This window comes from Naegleria lovaniensis, assembly GCF_003324165.1.
Source record: "Naegleria lovaniensis strain ATCC 30569 chromosome Unknown tig001, whole genome shotgun sequence".
Classification (NCBI taxonomy): Eukaryota; Heterolobosea; class Eutetramitea; order Acrasida; family Naegleriidae; genus Naegleria; species Naegleria lovaniensis.
The window spans coordinates 810,666-828,102 of NW_025407823.1; the positions used below are offsets into that span (position 1 = coordinate 810,666).

A 17,437-nucleotide genomic window follows, 5' to 3' on the forward strand; every position below is an offset into this window, starting at 1 on the left:
TCCAAATGAAACCTATAACACTCCTCTCAGTGATAGGATTTGACAATATGATAATGATGATGTACCGCAAATATTTTCTCTGATCATGCAGTCCTGACCAAGAAAGGACATTGTATTTATGAAATTTCGAAAAATATATTCAGTATGGCAAAATTTTCTCAACAAAACTTGACTGCTGTGGCTGATATATTTACATAATGATCAACGATTGCTTTCTTTGCGTATGATATGAATCAATGAAGGAATTCCACGGATTCAGAATCTTCAAAAACAAAGACGGCCATATAGTTCTTCAAGTGAAGCAGTTTAATAGTGACCATTCCACAAGACTGGATCTTTATCATATGTAACCTTCTCTCCACTGTGATAAATTAATCCACACTTGTCAATTCTTGTAATGTCAAGCTTGTTCCTTGCTTTGACAAGAGCTTAAAGAACTTGGTTCCTCCTCCTTGCCCAACAAAAATTCAAATATCTCGGACAAGAATGACGATACTCTTAGAAAGTTCAAAATGACATCAAACTTGATACACTCATATAACTTAATGAAGCATCACTGATGATGCTTTTAGTTATTGGTTTCGAACAAGTCAGCCCTGATTTTATTAAGGATAGACCACATCTCGCCAATAACGAATAGAATCACCTTGCCCTCTCAAAAGTTGAAAGTAATTGTTGTAACCACTTGCAAGAATTATTCCGTTATCTGTGGTCATGATTTGCACATAGTTTGTGAAAGAGCATCCTGTAATTTTCTTTCCTTTAAAAAGACCAATGGCGTATGGAGAGGTGAAGGTTTCACCATTATAAGTACCCAATACGTAAGGTTGACTATTCTGATCCACCACAACCATGTAAGTATTACTTTCTGCCCAAAAGTTTTGTGGCATACAAATATTGGTAACAATGATATTAGCTTGCATTGGAACCAAGCCAGGTCTTGAGTGTGGATTACTGGCATCTGGGACTCGAATGATTTTGTTAGATTGACCCCATGAATAAAGTTTTCCTTCAGTGGAAATTGCAAACATGCAATTAATGCCACCATAAATTTTAAGGAAAGTTTTGTCAGAAGCCACAGGAACCCATTTCGTTTGAAAGTAATTGTCGAAAGAAGTGGCTCCAGTTCTGGCTGTTGTGGTTCCATCTCCAAGTGTTCCAAGACTATTCTCTCCAATACAGTAAACCTTTCATATGATTCATTTTCAAACAAGAATTAACAACATCTGTTTAAAGGACTTACCTTAAAGTCGTTACCGGAAATAACACACAAGGAGGAGGCTCCAGAGTCAAATGCAACTTCAATGACGTTCAACTGTTGATTGTTATACATAGTATACACCAACTTTGGAGTGTTAGAAGTTGGAACTGGAGAATAGACACGAAAAGCTCCCGAATAGTATAATCTTCCGTCTTCAGTAACAAAGACCGTTAAATCCGTGTCTGTTGTAACAATTTTCTTTGGAATTACTCTCTCTGTCTGAAGATAACCAAAATCAAGTTTCATCATTCTTGAAATATAACCACTTGTGGATCCCACTTAAAATAGAGATTGCATTATAATGTATATAAATTATACAAAGTAATAAGAACAAAACAACTGTTCTCATCATCAAAAAAGTATATCACACTAACCTCCCAACATTCCATTCGTGTTGTCGCCCCATGCATATAAGGTGTTGTTTTCCGTTCGAACAAGAAATCCCCTATCTCTCACCACGTGAACCTCTGTAATTGCTTGAGGACCCATTGGAGAAGTGTCCACATTCCTTGGTTGTGAAATGGAAACTCCGTTGGCAAGAGTTGGATCAGTGAAGCCCATTCCATAACTGGTGTGATAATAGCCCCAATATTGAAGAGTTCCATTATTATTGATAACTGAAATGCCATAAGATCCTGCGGCGTATCTCTTCAACGGTGCTGGATAATTCTTGTAAGCATTTGCAATTTCCATGTCCAAAAGTTCTAGACTTTTCTGCAGGACGTTCATTCGCAATGTGAGATCTTTCTCATGGTCGTTCAATACCTGAATTTGATTGTCTGAAATGCTCTTCACTCCAAGTACATCCGATAAAGCATATGACACAAAGGAGGAGTCTGCCATAACAACCATAGAAGCATCTCTCATACCCAAAAGACTTCGTTTAGATGCAGCAACTTGTGTTAGTTGGTCCTGTACAACCTCCAAGCTCGAAGCGACATTTCTCCTCTTCTCAATAAGCTCTGTCAAGGTTGCCAAGCAAGGATGCACATCCAGTAACAAGTTGGTTGTTACTACAATCAACAACAACACGAACACCCATTGAGTTTCTCTTTTGGCCATTTTTTTCTGAACTGAGCTGCATTACGGTGGTAACGTAGGCCGTAATGAACTTGGTTTGGAAAGAAACGATGCAGAATTAATTTGCCGACGAGCCGTAAATGGATGTTTTGCGGTATTGAAAAAAAAATTATCATGAAACTTTGGTCGTGTTGGTGTGGAGGATTTTTGTGGGCCTTGGTGTGTTTGTTTGTGTGCTTGAATGCGTACAACTCAAGTTGCTTCGCAGAATCTACAGCTGAAAGTCTTTTCAAAACTCTCCAAAACATTCGAATGCAAAGGAATTTAATCAAAAAGCAAATGGCTGAGGTTCAGTCAGTGAAAACTCGAGTTTTGGGTTTGAAACAAGCCGCTGATTTGATGCAAAGTGTTAATGTTTCCCTTCCAGGCTTCTCTCACCATGAACTAAATGCCTTGCATGCCACTTCCAATGATCAATATACGGAATTGGTTCGATATGAAAGTACTTTAGCCATGAAGCTTACCCTCTTACAAAGGTCAATGGATTTAATGTTAGCCAATTTGACCTCCATTGGGTTTCCAAACATTGAGAGGCAATTAATTTTTACCAATCATGCGGGTACTGCCTTCCTAATGGCCAACGGAAGTGTTGGATACATTGGCTACCGTGATGCATCAAATGGCTTTCAGGGTTCTGAGCCGGGTTACGATACATCTCAACGAGTCCTTTCCGAACCTGTCCTTGTGGATCTATCTCCTTTGCAAGGTACACCAGTCATCGGTATTTTACCAATAAGTTCCGGTTTTTATGTATGGACAGCAAAGAATGAATTTTGGGGATGGGGTTCCAATCCAGGAAATGCACATGGCTATGGAAATGGCGTAACTGGACCTGTGTGGGTCATGAAGAAGGTCGACTTTGGACAAATAACAGAGGCAGTAACTCCTCAAAAGGTTAAATGTTACACTCATATTCATTGGTCAGAGAATGGTGTCAACATTTATGATTATGGCAAATGTCTTCTTCTCTCCACAGAAGGTAATATGTACCTTTGGGGACGATATAGTGCATGGTGGACTGCCAACAAGGTCTTTCCTTTTCAAGTAACAGTAGGGGGTGTGAATCACAGAATTTCAGATTTTGCAATGTCTTGGAAAAGAGATTACAACAACAGGCACACCTATTGCGCCATTTCAATGACTGATGAAAAGGTAAGAGATGGTTATTTCTAAACGTAAACAAGTTGTTGTTGTAACATTTGAAATCATCATCCAAACATAGACATACTGTACAGGATTTTGTGACAAGTAGGTATTCATGACCTTTTATATTTATATTTTAATTATGATGATCTTAATAATGATCAATCAGTGGACAATGTGGTGATGGTACACTCATCAACCGGTGCGACCCTAATGGCCTCATTGATACCAACTGGCAGCCAGTTGCGTCAAACGTAAAGTTTGCAAAGATTTATGCTGGTTATCAATTTTTCATGGCCATCGATTACGACGGTAAGGTTTATTCTTGGGGACGTGATCAAGGCTATGACAATTTACAAAGAACTCCAGATGCTTTGAATCCCAATAACAAACCAGGTCTCATCGATCCCTCCAAAAAAGGATTTATTGCTTCTTCTATTTGCATTCAAGATCATGGTTGCGGAGGTGTACTCATTAACGAAAAAGGCGAACCTTATTTATTCGGAGGTGTAGGTCAAAGTTCTTATACGACCTATTCAGAACCTTACTTGATGAGCGTGTTTCAAGGTAAAAAGGTTGTCTCTTGTAGTGCAACCCCTTATGCAGTCCATTTAATATTTTCAGATAATACGATTTATTCCATTGGACAAAACGATCACAATGAGTTATACATGAACTCGGACACCACCTATGTCAACTTTTTCACCCAAACGAGTTTCCCAATTTTCTAATAAACCACTGTCGCTGTGGCAAAGATTTTCGATGACTGTAATCAAGAGTAAGTGTCACTCTTTGAAAACGCCTGTTGTGGAGTGATAATGATTTGATCTGAAACCATATTGGTAAATTTACTTGATCCAATATTTAACAGCACCATTCAAATTTTGGCCTGTTGGTGATAATCTGTCGCACAGCTTCTGCATAATCACGTCTTGTTGTGGCTCTGGATCACTGGAGTCAATTACACAAGAATCTCCCATCGATGATCTTACTTCCGTTGCCATATAATACAAGTACATAAAGATTGGATCTTCAAAAGTCGAAAAGGATATAGGAGAGGCCTCTCTCTCGTTGGTAGTCGGAGTCTCCGTTGAATTGAAACCGTTCATGTACATCCAACCTCCATCTTCCATATCGCAGTAGACCAGTAACGGAGAGAGATCTTTTAGTGGACGGACGAGATATAAACCATTGGGACTCTCTCCGAATCGTTGAAGATACTCCTTGCAGGTTTTTGGATATCCATTTTGCAATGCAGAATTGTTGTTGGAAGGTATGAAAACATTGTGGCTCTCCAAGTTTGTCGTTTGAAGAATCTGATCACCCACTACCTGGTCTTCCTCTCGACAATCATTGAGGGTGGTCCTCTCCATACATGAGCATGTATTCAGTAAGGACAAGTCCAACAATTTCGAAGAAACCATCAGCAAGGCTTCTTGCAACACTTGTTTCTTCAATTCTAAATCTTGAACAATTTCGTTTAGAACATAACGTCGATTCTTATTCAGCGTTCTGTATCTATCCATGTCTGATGCACTCCACGAACCGATTGTGATGTTCCGAACCCTTTCAAAGCTTTCTAGCATAGTATTTTCATGTTTCCTCTTTTCCTCATGAAAAGCCTTTTCAATTTCAATACGTTGCAAATGTTGCTTCATGCGATCCAAGATCCAAAAGTCATAACTCTCCACTCCTTTTCTGTCCACAAAGGCTGCACTCTCCAATCCACTTGCATGGACCCACACCATCCACTGCCCACACCATAGCCACCAAAAAACTCCCACCACACACCACCACCTGAACTTTAAAATCGCAGATAACAGGTCCATCAAACATCCACTCCACACTGGTTTCTGCAACAGTCGGTTGTTGCCAAGGAAGGTGGTTGTCATTTTTTGTTTTATTGGAGCTTTTGGACTTCACTGTAAAACCTAGACGGTAACTCAAAAGATAACAGCCAACCCTTCCTAAAACGGTGCCTCAACATTTGGGTGGACAATGGGAACCCCGCACAAACCTCAATGGTGGCATTACGGTGGAGGAGATTTCGGCGATGATGAACACCTTGAAAAAAAGCTGCCCACTTCCACAACCTTCCTTGTGTTCGATGATGAGTAGGAAGATTTATGGTGTTGGAAGGGAGTTTTCAACTTTACTTGCATGTATGATGATGGTAATGGGTTTGATGATGATCTCGGAAGGAATTGATGCATCGACTTGTGGAGCAGGGTTTAACCCAATGAGCAATTCCATTACTTCCTCACATCACTGGGTTCTTGCACGAGAACGAATGCAAAACGAGTATACTCATCTCGAGAACAAGCTTGTGGCAGCTAAAAAAACGAAAGAGTTGTGGTTGGGTCTAAAAATTGCTTTGGATGTGGTTGGTTCCAATAATCCCTTGTTGGATGATTTCATCAAGTTTAATACCATTTCACAGTTCCGCCAAATGATTGCCCTTGAGTATGATTTAACAGTCAAGCAAAGGGTTCTAAATTCGACGTTATTACTTCTCAACGAAGCAAACAAGGGCGCCAAAGCTCAAAGAACTGAAAGACTAAGACTGGGAAACACAGAGAAGCCAACCAAATGTATTTGTTTTCATTCTTTGACTGGAAGTGTTTGTAAGGACAAACGAATCTATGTGAATGCAGATCCGTCCGTTCAAATTGTTGAAAAAAAGGTAAACAACAATGAAACTGTAAAGGCCCTAAACGATGATTACATTCCAAAGACATGCAAAGAATACCACTCCAATTTCAACGTCGGAGAGAGAAAAGATGGTATTTACCTTGTGAAGCCTTCTCGTGAAGTTGAAGCACTTCCCGTTTATTGTGACATGAAGGGAGGAGGCTGGATGTTTATAAATGGACTGGGGACCTTATTCGATCCTGCATCCTCCTCGTATCCACTATCTGATAGCATTCTAAATTCCAGAGTCTTTAAACAATTGCACGAAATAAGTTCAGAATTTAAGTCAACCGTTGGTGATTACTGCTCAACGAACAGCTATTCCACGACAAACGATCCTCAGAGAGATGTGGTAATGCAATTCTTGTGCAAAACACCTTCAATTCAAGACAACAAGAAAACTCTTTTTTCCTTTCTCAAGTACTGGATGAAATAAAAATTCAATCACAAATTTAATGTGTGTGGAGATGTTGTTTTACACATTTTTCAGGGAGGTCCAAGCAATCAAATCACTTGACGAGTTAAACTGTTTTAGGTTGTCAATCTCGTTATTGGAGCTTGAATCATCTGTTTGATTCATTTCATTAATTCTGTTAAATAAATCTTGCAATGTTGCCTTGTTCTGTTCATAGGATCCATTATAATAGACATAGTGACCCACTTTGCCCTTGACATACTTCTTTCGAATGATCACAATCACAGCAATCACTACAACAACCAGTAGAAGGATCAAAATAAAACCACCAACAGATGTACCAATAATAATGGAATCTAATCCTGTGCGATGAGTTGGTCTAATACCTGTTAGCCGACATTCTGTTCCACATGTCTCGTGGACAGCAGACAGTTGCAATATAGGAGGGACAAAGGTTTTTGTGGCACGCAAATCTGAACAGCTAAAGCTTTGTGCTATCGATAAAGTATATTCACTATTATAATCCATAATGTTCACGTTCAAGTAGGATATCGAACAGAGTGTAATTCCTTGCGATACGTCAAGTAGACTAAATGTGACTTTTGAAGTTGTTGCCACAAATTTCATAATGTACTTTTTGTTGGAAGAAAACAAGCAATATTTCAAGTTTCCCATTGAATGATCAGGTGTAGATATATTTAAAGCAATCATCTTTCTGCTGTTCACCATTCCCAACGAACCCACAATAGAGACATTTGTATTTGTGAGCCAAGCTTCAAACAAATTGCTTGATGTTAATTCTTGAACATAGGACAATTTTGCATCAATGGAAATGACACGTTCTATATGATATATTTCGTCAGATGTTATCGCTTGACGAACCGTTGGACGTGAGATGTTTGTGGTACAAATTGCAGTAACATTGATATTGGGACAAAATAATATGCCATCAGATGTTTGTGTGATAATAGCAGTACCCACAGTGTCTGGAAGAGAGGTCGAAATATTGAAACTTGATAAAGAATGAGAAATGGTGGAATTATTGTCAACGTATCTAAAGCTGGAGGAAAGAGTAATGGGAGTGAAAGTTTTACCATCATCCACAGAAATTCTAATGTCCAAAAATGTATCTGTTTCTTTTTCTATTTTCGGGATCACTAATTTCACAAAGGTTGTGTTGATAAACTCTGCATGAACTTCAATGAGAGTGGTTGGATTGTCTCGTTCATGGGATAGAGTAATTCGTGCCAAAATATTGGTGTAAGGGAAATAGGTACCCTTAATGAATATTGTATCACCAACACATCCTTTGGCAGGTGTAATTGTTCGAATTTCGAAAATGTATAAAGTGAACACAATATTGGAAGGAATTAAAATATCAGAGGATGAGCTGTCAGAGAGAACTAAAGTACCACCAATTTGAATACTTCCTTGTTTAAAAATGTCTGAAATACGATCCAAAGTGGGTGTTAAATCTGGAACTATTACTCGACGATATCCATATTCATCTTTAATGATGTTCAAGATGTCAATCGTGATGTTCTTATATGTCAATTTAAAAAAAGATTGTTTTCCTATTAATTCCAAATTACCAGTCAAATAAAAAGTAGTACCTGTTATTGGGACAATGGTATTTGAAACAGTCTCTACTTTCAATGACAATGCCGGAGTTTCTGTCGTTTGTGTCACTGTGATCGCATCATTAACAATTAGCTTATTCACGGCTGTTAAGGGATTAACTTTGGTCAAAAATCTCTTGTGAATAGTTATAGAAAGTTGAGTATTAGTATTAATAATGGAAGTTTGAGTTTTTGATTCCTCTACTTTAAGAACATCATTTTCTGACACTGTAAAATCAGGATCTGTTGCTAAAACGGTAAAAGTGACATCCTTCACATCAATGTTTGGAATGATACTGCTAATATGAGTCCCATTGGCACTTGTAGTGATCATATATTGATCTTCATTGTTTGAAACAATGATCGATAAATATCCTGATGAATTAGATGGAAGTGGTATATGATTGGTGGTAATATTGTTAATGTTAAGTGTCAGAGCTGAAAGTGTTTTGGTTTCATCGTCAGTAGATTGTTCAATGAAGGTAAATTTGGTGATATTTGTTTCTGGGTTGAATACAGTTGTTCCTTTAGAAATTAGATCGTCAGTAGTATTGGCAGGAATATTGGCGATAATTTTACACTTGTCATTATCAAAATCAATGCTGAAAATTTTGATATGGGTATCATTTTGTTTGTTCACACCAATTCCAAAATAATTACCATTCTCATTTTGTACCAATTTAATCTTTCCCATATTCGTAACGTTTTCTAAGATACCACAACCAAACATTCTCACCTTAATTCTATTTTCAATCACTTGAACGAGTGTGAATTTCAGTTTGTCGTTGTCAATGGGAGGCATAATAATTGGATCCACATAGAAAATAGAAGTTCCATTGTCTGTGACAAAAAAAGAAACAAATTTGTCCAATATTTCACTGGACGAATAATTCAAGACCACACTTTCGAGGATGTTGGTGGGGAGAAGTGGTGTTTCTTCTAAAATTATTGATTTGTCACATTTTCCATCCCATAATAAGCTCACAAAATATATTTGATTATTCTTTGCTTGCAATGAAAGCGCATGAATAAATTCACCACTACAAGCTTCAGCTGTGAAAACTTTGATTTGACATTTTTGTGCAGAAAATCCTGGTCGGCAATCACAAATATTAGTGTCCACACAATCACCATTTCCGCTACAAACATCTGTTTCATTGCTAAATATTCCAAAACACTTTGATATCTGGCAGTTATTTCCATAGTAATTTTCATTGCAAATACAACTATCATTCAAACCACATAAGCCACGATTAGAACACATATCACATATATAAAAAGTGGTGATGTTTGAGTTGGTTGTTGGTGATATGGTAGAATTAGTGGAAAGGTCAATGTTTGTGCTGTTGTTTGTAGAGTTTAAGTTATTCAAATCAGAAGAATTGTTCACATTGGTGTTGTTCGTGAAGTTAATTGTGTTATTTTGTGATAGTGTTGCATTATTATTAATAGTAGTGTTAGCGATGACGGTAGAATTGCTGGAAACGGAAACGTTGATGCTGTTATTGGTAGGATTTGAATTGTTGTTAGTGGTATAATTGTTCAAAATCGTTTCATTGTTTGGTGTTGTAACATTGTTGATGGAAGTAGTATTATTAGAAGTGATGATGTATGTGCTATTACTTGTCATGTTTGAGTTGTTGGTTGTTGAATTGTTGACATGATATATCTTAAAGGCAAATGAATCACTATTGTTGGACTTAATATTTTCATTTATCCAGTTGCTAATGTTAATTGCAGATTCCGGTATTTGTATTAATGAAATAGTTTCATTGTTTACAATTAAATTCACAATTAACATAGTATTATGTTTGTAGTTGATGATATACCAAACATGCATATCATTATCTTTAAAGAATTCTATAAGAGTTAAATCAAGTTGTGTAACTGTAAACTTTTCCAATGTTTCTACAATCGCAACTTCGTATGACCTGAGATTGGTATTATATTTCATTCTATAGAAGACTGTTCTATTTTGTCCAATAGTTACCAAATAACTGTTTTCATAATCAACAACAAATACTTTGGAAATAAATACAATATCATTACTTGTGTTCAAATATAAATATTCCACCTTAGGTTCCAAATATTCCCCACCAACAATCTGTAGAATGGATTGTTTATAAGTATCAACATCTATCATTGGAATCAACATGACAAAACTTTGATTATCCATAGACTTAACAACAGCTGGGTTTTCAATTAAATCGTGTGAATAATTGGTTGATAGTGGTAGAGAAATATATGAATACACTTCACCAGAAACAATATGTATTCTATATATCTCCAAAGTGAGCTCAATAATGTCAATACCAAAGCAATACAAATCACCACAAGAAATTATTTTCATCCGAGAAGAAAATGGTTTGTCAATTGGAATCAAATCCATTCGTTTCTCAAATGAACCAGAGTCATTGTGATACAATAAAAAGACAGAAATCGAATATAATAACTTTCTATCAATCACAATTATTCGAATGTCATCAATAGAGAGGTAATAATAACTCACTTCAATGTCTCTCAATTGTTGTGAACTGTCGTCAATAATAAACAACAGTTCACGAGAGATTTTGAATTGAATCTCATGATCTTTGATAAAATGAATAGCAATAGTTTTCAGAGTAATTGTAATTGTATCGTTCACTCTTGTTGCTGCTGCATAATTTTTTAAAGGAATGGTAATATTATAGATATATGATTCAGATTCAGTAATAGTATCTAAATAGACCACTGTACTAGTGTTGGTCATAGAAAGAATATTGAACTTAGGTAGTACAGAGATAATGGTTGAATTCAGCTTTTCCAATGTTATACTGTTGTTAAAGGACAAGTTAATTGTAATCATTTTGTCTTTACCGACATCTATGACCTTCCAAATATAGGGATTCATGATATCCTGTACAATTGATATATCAATGGAATAAGTGAAGGAATAAAATTCATGAACCAACATGACATCAATACTGTGATCATGCTCTTCTATTTGATATATTAATGTAGATGAAACATCTATCATCAGTAACAACATTGTTCCATCCATTGCTGTCATCATTTGGATATAAGGTGCTTTTGCGGGTACCATAGTGACATTATATTCAATAAATTCAATGTAATGAGAGTCAAAATGAATTATTGTCAAGCGAATCATGTTCGTCTTTTCATCAAAATATGGAATAACAAATCTGATTTCCTCGCTATCCTCTTTTGAAATGGTAGTTCCATGCATGATATTTTCACTATTGATCAACATACTTGACCATGTGCCATATATAGTAGTTATACCTGTCCTTGAATCAATCATCAATACATAAATCACGTTATCAATTACATCAATGGCAAACCATGAATCTAAATCACTAAATCCACCTGTATAAAAAAGTTGAATGTTGGAGGTAAATTTAGTATCTTTTGGAATTAATGTAACGACAGAAATTTCATAATGTGGATCCATATGTACCATAACAATATTGGATAGATTGTTTGGTAATTGTTTCAAAAATATGAATGCCAAATCTTGTGGTATATGAGGAGGTAAGATTGCTCTTCTCTTGTAAACTATATTTTCTGTGGATGAATTAAAAGTTAATAGAGTAATATTTTCAGCTGTTTTCATCGTATATGGTAAGTCATTGAGATAGTATGTCATAATTTCCAAATAAAAACCATCGTCATCACTGATAAAATTGGGTAATGATATTAAAGAGTTGTTCGAGTGTGCATTGTAATATTCACAATGTTCCCCAAAGTAATTGTGTGAACATTTACCATCGTACTCATAAGAGAAAAATTCTCTAAAGGAAATTCTGTCATCCTCAGCTGTGAAGGTTTGAATATCTCCATTCAGAATGTCGTACGTTAATGAATCGTGTTCGGTAATAATGACAACAAAGTAATAATTAAAGAATACCTTAAACACCTGTTTGGTATGTACAATGAAATCAAAAAATTCCTTTTTCGATTTCACAATAGATGAATTAGGATTTGAGTAATTCATGCTAATTTCAATAAATGTGGTAAAATAATCATCAAACGATAATACTATAATAGTGTTATCGATCACGCTAGGGAATACAAAAGTATTATTACTAATGAACGCGTTTTCTGGACGGAATAACGAATGAGTAATTAAAATATTCTTATCAACATTGACGATCAATATATCTCTAACTAATGGAACCATGATTGTCAATAAATTATCATTAGCTGAAATTTGAACGTCATTTCGGAATGTCACTCGCTCCAAATCAATTAACGACAATTGTACATGGAGTTGTATTTTTCTTCGGATCACATAACCAGTAACAGTGTCAACTATACAAATAACTAAAGAGTCAGTTGAAAGTTCAGTTCCAACTCCAAACCATGTTGAGCCATTGTAACCGTGTATAATTTGAATATTTTCAATATCTGTAATTTGTTTTATCTCCACTATTCTTTCAATTTTACCAATCATGTATGCAATTTGGAAAATGGTTATGGTTCTTTTAGAGGAGATTGGAGCACCAAGAACCACATAAAGAAATCCATGACCATCAACACTGACAGTTACATATTTTGCAAGGAGGTGTTCATTTCTTTCATAGATCATATAAGGTGGAATAATGAAGTTTGGTATTTCTACAACATATGATGTGCCATTGGACATGATATACAGCGTCAGCAATGTACCGTTCACCAGTTCAAATTTGTAAAATGGTGTACACGAGCTCTTTTTCAAACTGGAACATGCAGTAATCTCTTGAGCGGTGGAAATGACTCGAGTGTTGCAATTGAAACCTGAATAACCGTTTGAACACAAGTGTTCTGTATTATTATTGGAAAATGCATCACAATGTTCTTGTATAAAGAGCTGTGTGGTATTGGATGGAATTCTCCGTTGATCGAACACAAAACGATCGGTCACATTTTGTCTCACAACAAGCAAATAGTCATGGTGGTTGATAAGAATGAATGAGTGTCTTTGGCGATATATCCATCCAATGAAAACATGTCGTTCATCAATATAAAAGGCAATGTAGAAGAAGGAAATCTCGAGATCAATCTCCACTTGTCCAGTTGGAATTAAGAAAATTTCTGTTCCTTTGTTAGAGATAAATAATAAATAACTTTCATCACCATTGATACGAATTAACTTGATAAATTTTTCTTGATAGGATTGGGCCATATTAAGTTTGGTGGCATTGAAAAAAGCGTGGGAAATCAGCTCATAATCGCTATTAAGGTAGATGGTAGAGATGTAGCGAACATCCTCTGTAATTCCAGTTGACAAAATATCAATATAGATAAAATTACCGAATTGTGTAATAGTTGCTTGTAGTAAATCCGTCAGAGTAATGCTGTAGTTTACGGGTCGGAAATAAACAAATTCAATAATTTCTGAATTGGAAGTATTCATTCTGTAGATCACAAGTGAAACATTGGATGGACGGATGAACGCATCTGTACCGACCGAGACGGAGGTTTGACTGACAAGCTCTTCGTCATGTATTGACACCAAATAAACACAATCAGGCTTTGCAGCAATCACTCGATGAATGATTTCCAAAGGTTCAGACCCATTTCCCCAATGAGGGCGATACCTTGAAATGTCTCCATTCAAGGCTACTCGATAGATATTCAACAACTGATCATAAGAAATTCTTGGATCAACCACAACAAAGTAGTCTCCTGATAGATCATCCATTGTGACTCTAACTAAACTTTGGATGACTCTATTCACCGTTTTGTATTCGTCTCTGATTGATCTTGGAATTAAAATTCTTGTCAGAGCAGTATCCAATAATACAGAGCTAGATTCATTTGCGAAACTATAAACTCCTACTACAAGTTTCAACTGTGTACCATCGACATAAATGTTGTGATATCGTAACTGCACTTTTTCTCTTTCTTTAGCATCCGTTTCCACAGCAACAGAATTAACCAATTTCTTCGTGGTGTTGAGGGCATCATCTAACCGTGAGGAAACTGTCTTAGGCAGTTGAATTGGTAAATTAATGTCTACAACCGTATGATTCATCCATGAATCGTCAGTAAATAACAAAGATTTTCCTGTTGGCAACGAAATAAGTTTAAGAGGATTCACTTCATAAGAATAAATACAATCGTCTTCATATGAAAGAAACATGTCATCAAAGATTGCAACAGGTCCAATCCATCTTTCTGAAATAAAATCCATAGTATATATTTCACTGTGTCTATTGATTATGACAAATAGATACAGTCGCATATTATTTCCAAAAATGTCGTAATGTGTTGCAATGGTTGGAAGTGTAATGGTGGTGTAATTCATGTAAGGAATACCAGTGGTATTTGTGGGTGAAATAGAAATCACAGCTAATTTCTCTAACAGTGGCATAGTATCATTAATAATTGGTACGACATAACGTATTGTGTTCCCAACATCGTACAATATTTTGCCCAATTCAATAAATTGAAGTGAGATGTCATCATTACGCCAGTTCTCAATCCAATGTGCACGTAAATCATTGGTATCAATACAATGAATGGCAATGGTCGTATTCGTGAGCAATGTGATGGTATAAAAAGAGTTGTCTCCTCCGTAGAATATTGCTGAAATATTCCCACCAAAGGGAACGTCAGGGGTCGATCTTGTAGTGGGAATGATAAAACGTTGGGGTGTAGCGAGGAGTGGCGATTGGAACACATAGAGATTGGGTGTTTTCAAGTTATTATTGGTCATTGAAAGATCGATCCAAATTACAATGCCCATTCCATCGTCAAAGGTGGAATATTTGATCAGGTCTGATATAAGTGCGTCTTCATCAGAGAAATATTTAGCCTTAATGGACTCCCTAATATATAACACATCAATTTCAATAATTAAAATGGTAGAATAAGGAGGACTCGAAGAGAGTAATGGGTACCTCACACTTCTTTTCATCATTAACTTGGTTCCATTGAAATAAAATGAATGATGCACAACTTTGAAAGTAGAAGTGATGGGATTACTGTCGGAAATATACTGACAGAATTTTCCTGTTCTGTCTGCATTGCAAACACACGAATCGATGGCAATACACTTTCCATTTGCCGAGCACACATTTGGATCAGTTGGTAAAAGTCCATTACAAGCTAATCGTGATTCACAGTTGTTTCCCATATATCCAGAATTACAGGAACAATCATCGTTATTGATGCATGTTCCTCGGCCACTACAAACGTTTGAAATATTCCAATGATGTATCCCGTAACATACAATATCGTTTCGTGAAAACTCATCTTTGACTTCAATGATCGCCAGTGGTCTATCATCAATTTCAAAATTTTCTAGTTCTCCTGTAAAGTAATCGTTGGAGTTATTATGACTCTTTCCAATTACATCTACATATGGTGTTTCTGTTTGAATCCAATCTTCCTTCAAGGTAGGATCTTCAAATACCAAGTCTCCATTAGAAAAAACTTTAAGGCCCTCTTGTGAACTTTTCACTATTACAACTTGGTACATGATGTCTGGCAGAATTTTGAAAAATGTATTCACTCGGACAAGAGGATGGTTGTGGGGAAAATATTCGATCATAAAATAGTGGTTTTCCAATAAAACTTTCCAATAGGGGTGGGAACCAAAGTCAAAGAGAGTTTGTCTTCCGTTTGTGTAATCAGAATGCTTTTGATGGAAGAAAACCCTGAAGGTGAAATCGTTCACCAACTTTCGTGTAATGCTTCTATCATTGATGACAGCAAAAGATCCAGCATGTGCTGAAAAAAGAAAACTACCCCTAAACCTTAAGCCAGTACCAATTCGACAATAGTAGCATTTCAAGATAATGAAGCCATCAAGCCTTCTTATTCCGGCATGGCCATCCTTAAAATATATTGGGTTACTTAGTACAAATCCGCTTGTCCATGATCCTACATTCAAAGCCAGCTCTTTTACGAACCAACTATGACGACATAGTGGATTGATTAAAGTACTCGATATGTCACAAATGTATTCATCACTGTCTCTGTTTCCGTCCTCAAAAAGCCATTCTCTTGGACTGATTAAATCAAAAAGGTAGTTGCCATTGATGCAGTCCATGTTCTTTTCACAAAAAACTTTAGGACTATTCAAAGCAACGCTCTGTCTGAAAACTGATTCGACTCCATTTGATAAAGAAGGTCGATAATTACATTGTTCATCAAGAGGAACGGATACATTTTCGTTGCAAATACAAGTATCCTTGGCGATACATATCCCTCTCGAGTTACAAACATGATCATGATTAAAGGGTAATCCGTAGCAAGTCCACACGGAATTGAGTTGGTGATGAGCATCAACTTCAACATGATCATTGCGCTGTTGAGTGATGAGTTGAAATAATAATGTTGTAGTACTAATAGAATCTCCTGCTATCAAGGGATAAAATTTGCAAATTTCATATTCAGATGAGAAAAAGCTCTGAAATAAACCTTGATGATCATTGAGAGTGTTAGGAATAGTGATCAAAGATCTTGAAAATATTTTACCCTCAAAAGGTAAAACGAAATTTGGAGCTGAGTGGAAATTGCCAATGCCATACGTTGAAAGACCTAAAGATGAATTCGAAGCGAGTAGCATTGAGAAGCAATGAACGTTTCTAGAGATCGAATCTATAAGCCATATTCCTGACCCTTCGAATGATTTCAAAATAATAATTTCATAAACGAGGTTCTTGTGGATTTTCATGCTCATTGATTTCTCTTGTATCTGTCCAGCGGTGGTAGCGTATCTATAGAACAACCAATTGTTTTGTACGTTGATCTGAAACTTTGGGCAAAAGAAGAGTGTTTGCGGTTTACATGGATCATTCACTTGAAATTTAAAGTGAATGTAGAGATGAGAAGAACCGGTAAAATGTTGTTCGGCAGCACGAGAGATTAATTCAATACCGGCAATACCATCTTCAGAGGCTCTTAAATCAACATATGTATCCGTACACTGAGGGAGATTGTTGGATGACATGTAAGCATTTGATTCCTTCATAAATAAAGGAGTATTCCAAAAAGTGTAAGCGTGTCCACTCACACCGATGATGAACCACACAAAAAGCATCGCCACGATGATACATGTTGAAGTGCAAGTGTTACTTCTCGAATAAATGATGTGGCCACATCTTTGAGCTGAGGAGAAGGCCATTTTTCAACTCGTGAAGTTCAAAACAACCTTGAAATGGTAAGAGCTGGGATGTCGGCACTGTAACACTGAAATACGCCGCACAACGTTGTGCCAGGCCACGGACGGTAAATCTC

The 17,437-nt window shown here is 36.4% G+C and overlaps 5 protein-coding genes across 5 annotated transcripts; 2 read left to right on the plus strand and 3 right to left on the minus strand.

Annotated features, from left to right (window-relative positions):
* Nucleotides 1–605: 605 nt before the first annotated feature.
* C9374_003927 (uncharacterized protein) lies at nt 606–2,323 on the minus strand (the record flags this gene model as incomplete). Its single annotated transcript, XM_044693509.1, has 3 exons — nt 606–1,187; nt 1,244–1,539; nt 1,636–2,323. The coding sequence occupies 3 exons, from the start codon at nt 2,321–2,323 to the stop codon at nt 606–608; spliced, it is 1,566 nt and encodes a 521-aa protein (XP_044556057.1).
* A 297-nt stretch (nt 2,324–2,620) lies between these two features.
* On the plus strand, nt 2,621–4,215 carry C9374_003928 (uncharacterized protein; the record flags this gene model as incomplete). The annotated part of the gene is made up of 3 exons (XM_044693510.1): nt 2,621–3,493; nt 3,564–3,589; nt 3,654–4,215. 3 exons carry the CDS (start codon nt 2,621–2,623, stop codon nt 4,213–4,215), a joined length of 1,461 nt encoding a protein of 486 aa, XP_044556058.1.
* Nucleotides 4,216–4,332: 117 nt separating this feature from the next.
* On the minus strand, nt 4,333–5,376 carry C9374_003929 (uncharacterized protein; the record flags this gene model as incomplete). The annotated part of the gene is made up of 1 exon (XM_044693511.1): nt 4,333–5,376. The coding sequence occupies one exon, from the start codon at nt 5,374–5,376 to the stop codon at nt 4,333–4,335; it is 1,044 nt and encodes a 347-aa protein (XP_044556059.1).
* A 347-nt stretch (nt 5,377–5,723) lies between these two features.
* Nucleotides 5,724–6,611, plus strand: C9374_003930 (uncharacterized protein; the record flags this gene model as incomplete). Its single annotated transcript, XM_044693513.1, has 1 exon — nt 5,724–6,611. The coding sequence occupies one exon, from the start codon at nt 5,724–5,726 to the stop codon at nt 6,609–6,611; it is 888 nt and encodes a 295-aa protein (XP_044556060.1).
* Nucleotides 6,612–6,650: 39 nt separating this feature from the next.
* C9374_003931 (uncharacterized protein) lies at nt 6,651–17,171 on the minus strand (the record flags this gene model as incomplete). The annotated part of the gene is made up of 1 exon (XM_044693514.1): nt 6,651–17,171. The coding sequence occupies one exon, from the start codon at nt 17,169–17,171 to the stop codon at nt 6,651–6,653; it is 10,521 nt and encodes a 3,506-aa protein (XP_044556061.1).
* Between the last annotated feature and the right edge of the window lie 266 nt (nt 17,172–17,437).